Source organism: Poecilia reticulata, linkage group LG13, assembly GCF_000633615.1.
Source record: "Poecilia reticulata strain Guanapo linkage group LG13, Guppy_female_1.0+MT, whole genome shotgun sequence".
Lineage (NCBI taxonomy): Eukaryota > Metazoa > Chordata > Actinopteri > Cyprinodontiformes > Poeciliidae > Poecilia > Poecilia reticulata.
Window position 1 is genome coordinate 6,042,337 of NC_024343.1, and position 3,877 is coordinate 6,046,213.

At 41.7% G+C, this 3,877-nt stretch overlaps 1 protein-coding gene across 1 annotated transcript in view; it reads left to right on the forward strand.

The window, feature by feature from the left end:
• Nucleotides 1–3,877, forward strand: part of phldb1b (pleckstrin homology-like domain, family B, member 1b) — a 144,007-nt gene that overhangs the window by 108,939 nt on the left and 31,191 nt on the right. Inside the window, 2 exon segments of the mRNA XM_017308210.1 lie at nucleotides 2,271–2,417; nucleotides 2,518–2,655. Coding sequence (XP_017163699.1) covers nucleotides 2,271–2,417; nucleotides 2,518–2,655 — 285 coding nt within the window.

The window sequence follows — 3,877 nt, forward strand, 5'->3', positions numbered from 1 at the left end:
CTTAGTGGGGTCGGGAGGGTTACGGGTGCCCATCTCCAGCTAACATTCCGGGCGAGAGGCGGGGTCACCCTGGACAGGTCGCCAGTCTGTTGTTAGGGCAACACAGAGACACACAGGACACACAACCATGCACATACACACTTACACCTAGGGATAATTTGGAGAGGCCAATTAACCTGACAGTCATGTTTTTGGACTGTGGAGTTTGCACAGGGAGAACATGCAAACTCCATTCAGAAAGACTGGAGCCGGGAATCGAACCCAGAACCTTCTTGCTGCAAGGCAACAGCTCTTGAAGCTGCAGCATCTAACCTAAAAAAATACATTTTACATACGTATTAAAACTTTYGCTGTCCTAACATGAGACAGTTAATCTCTAAAAAAATAATCGATCTCCTCCCTGTTCTGCATATTTACTCCGCTCAGTCAGAAACAGCCACTCAGAACTAGCAGTAATCAGCTAGCCGCCATGCAATCAGGAGGTTTTCATTCAGTAACTCTGGATTGTTTATTGTAATGGAACCTGTATTTGCCTTTGAATGTTAAGTTTTATACTTGAATTTTTTGGCAATGTTGAGAGGTTTTATTTTGGCTCTGCATTATTTAGCCTCTTCAGAGCCTCCATATGTTATCAGTCTGTTAAAGATAGTATTACTGATAACAGTACAATTTGCACAATGCCTGTTTTGTTTAGTTTTCTTCTTGTAAAAAGTTAATAAAAACAAGTTTTTGTCTAAATTAAGGTGAATTCATGGTTCCTTTTTCCACATAATGTAACCGGTGTTGCTTATGATTAAAAAAATAATACTTATATGATCGGTTTCGGTGATCGGCCGTGATCGGCCCTCATGGGTGATCAGAATCGGCAGGAAAATACCTGATCGACACATCTCTAGTATTTATTATTCAATTTACAGATAACAAATTTGTAGACAACTTTTTTTTCTCCTAGAACCTTACTTGGATGAGAAATATTAACAGAAATGAACTGATAATGTCACAAAAATGTCATCAGTTTAGTCAGAAGAACAGATTTCTCTAAATCAGATTAGAATAAAATAAAATACTTGACCTAATTGAGAAAAATGGATGTCATTTTTTGATTCAGTGGTGCAAAATAGTCCTAATACAGTTGAAAAAACATAGAGAATATAGACAGCCCAATAGCTGGAGACATGGTGACACCATAATGGCATGTCACCAAACATTTACAGTCACATTAACAGACCAGACTTCAGAAAGGGAGACACAATATTGTTTCAGTCTTAAACTAGTTGGACAAAAAGTGAGATTTGCTTCTAATTAGGACCAGGATTTTAATGCGTTCATTGTAATTAATTCATTGAGTACAGAGATTTCAACAATTAAATATTGTAGTTCTATTTATTGAATTTTTTATACATACAAAGTTACAGGAACAGGAACCTTTGTATTTGCACATGTCTTGTACACCTATAAATCTGATGCACAAGTGACGTCCGCAAACAGTGATGGACAACACAGCTGCTTCTCTTGGCCCAGTGGGGTTCATTTCTGCTTCAACAAACTATCTGAAGGGGCCTTGGAAAACGTTATCGTTGTGTTGAAGTTGTGCTAAAAGGAGTTAGTCTATCACTGAAGCACAGACGTCCTCAACACTAATGTCAGCCTCCACAGTCCACATTTCTACAGAAGTTAATGCCAATATTTTGTGAATCCCTAGTTATTGATAGTAGCCGCTAATGAAGGCGTTTTTTGGGCTGTGCCATCAGTGATGAGAACAGAAACAGCTGTGCTGTAAACAACCATACCTATTAATGTTTATTCAATATTTGGAAGCGAGGCTAACATGGAAGCCATCATTCACAACTTTTCATTCTGTTCCGTGATTGGCCTGGTTGAAATTCTTTCAAAGAAATCGAGTTTAGTGGGAGAAATCCTAGACAGAACACTGAAGGGAGATGAGAATCAAGCGGCATTGCTAAGGAAAGCAACAACCAGGCTAACTTTGAATGTGGTTTGATGGACAAAAACAACACCCAAGCAGGATAATAGTCACAAGTTATCATAACTTTGTGGTTTTATCTGCTCTCAGCTGTCCCTTTCCCACATTCTTCGGCATTATCATTGGCCTGAAGTGCTGGTATAAATTTCTTTTAACAACTGAAGTCAGTGAATCATCCCTTCTATGAAGGTTAAATCAAATCAGATTCCACTGAAACTTTTGCTACTTCTTCAGACGTGTGGTTTTATTTCTGTTGGACTAAGTTCACCGTCTCCCACCTGTGCAGCATGAGGACTCGTCTGGCTCAGGCAGCGCGGGCTGTTCAGAGCTGACTTACCTGGAAGATGAGAGGACCCGCATTCTGGCCCGGACTGACGAGCTCAAAGCCCGACTCACCGAGTTGGAGCAGCAACTACAGGAGTCTGAACAAGAGGTGCAGCCTGGAGTTAAAGGCGGCGGAAATGAGCCGAGGCTCAGAATGATCCGTCTCTTGGTGACGCTGTGTGAGTCTGAGTGTGCTGAAACCCTTGCAGGCGGAGATGGAGCGCGCCCTGCTGCAGGGCGAGACGCAGGCCGAGCTTGACCAGATAGAGGCCGAGACGGACGTCGTCAGTCAGCTGCAGCGCAAGCTGGAGGAACTGGAGAGCGCCATCCAGAGGGAGAAGGACAAGGTACACACAGCAGGAACCTGAGCCGTTAGGATTTCTAGCTGCTTTGACAAAGAAAGAAAGTCAAGTTCACCATTTCTGCTGCTTCAGTCTCTGATCAGCCTTTGCATTTGCATCTGGTCCATAGCGGTGTTTCTGCTTCATGCAGTGTTCTGCTCTGGTTTTACTCCTGTATGGTGGAACATGTACATCTGGGCTGAAATGAAGGATTCTGCTTCCTGGGTTTAGTTTCTTGCATGTTGCTCCATTTATTTTCCAGCTGTCTGATCTTGCTAATCTGATCATTAGCATCACTGAAATCTTTTTCTTCTCCAGAACTTCCAGAAACTTCACCTTCTTAATAAAGCCCTATGCATCTTCACAAGCTGCTTGACTAAAACCATCTACCTTAAGACATCCTATTGCTTTTAGATTTAGATATGTGCGTATTCATGCTTCTGTTATCCTATTCTGGTCTGCATTTCTGCAAGAAAGTATTAGTACCTTCCTATCTCCACGTTCGGTTAGATCTTCCACATCCAACTGCAATAATGAATCGGCAGTCGTCTTCTGCTTATGTTGTACCTGAGCAGAAGAAAACAAGAAAGATGGCTGCTGTTGTGGGATAATGGAGAGCAGTTTTAGAACACTGAAGTAATTTCTTTAGCACAGCCAATAACAGCAGGTGACACATCAATTGATTCCTGAGGATGAAAGTGGAGCAGCATCCTGGAAAGCTGATGCAGTTTACCTGGAAGACATCTGATGGGGAAATGTTCTAGTAGATGAGAGGGTGTTGTTCTCAACCAGGACCTACAGTGCCTCGCAAAGTTATTCATACAACTTGGATTTTTTTCCCCAGTTCTTTTTTCTTATTACCAAGCCTCGCTGTATTTTCTTTCAATCTAATGTGTTAGACCAACACAGAGTAGTATGTGGCATACTAGAGGTGCCCCCTTTGCAGTGTTCTGGCCAGTCAACAGTGTTTAAAATAGTCTGATTTGGATTATGATCGATACTAATTTTGTCTTCTCTGTAAGTCAGCTGATTGGCAGTGCACATCAGCAGGTTAGTGAGGGGCATTATTTTGATCCATTAGACTGGATGAAACTTAAAACTTCAGGATTCTGACCCGGCCGATGCTGGAGGCTGCATTGTGGTTTCGCTCCCAAGTTGTATAATCAGTATTTAAAAGTTAGTAATATGCTCAGTTTTTTTTCTCTCTTTCTCTCTCTTTAATCCTCCT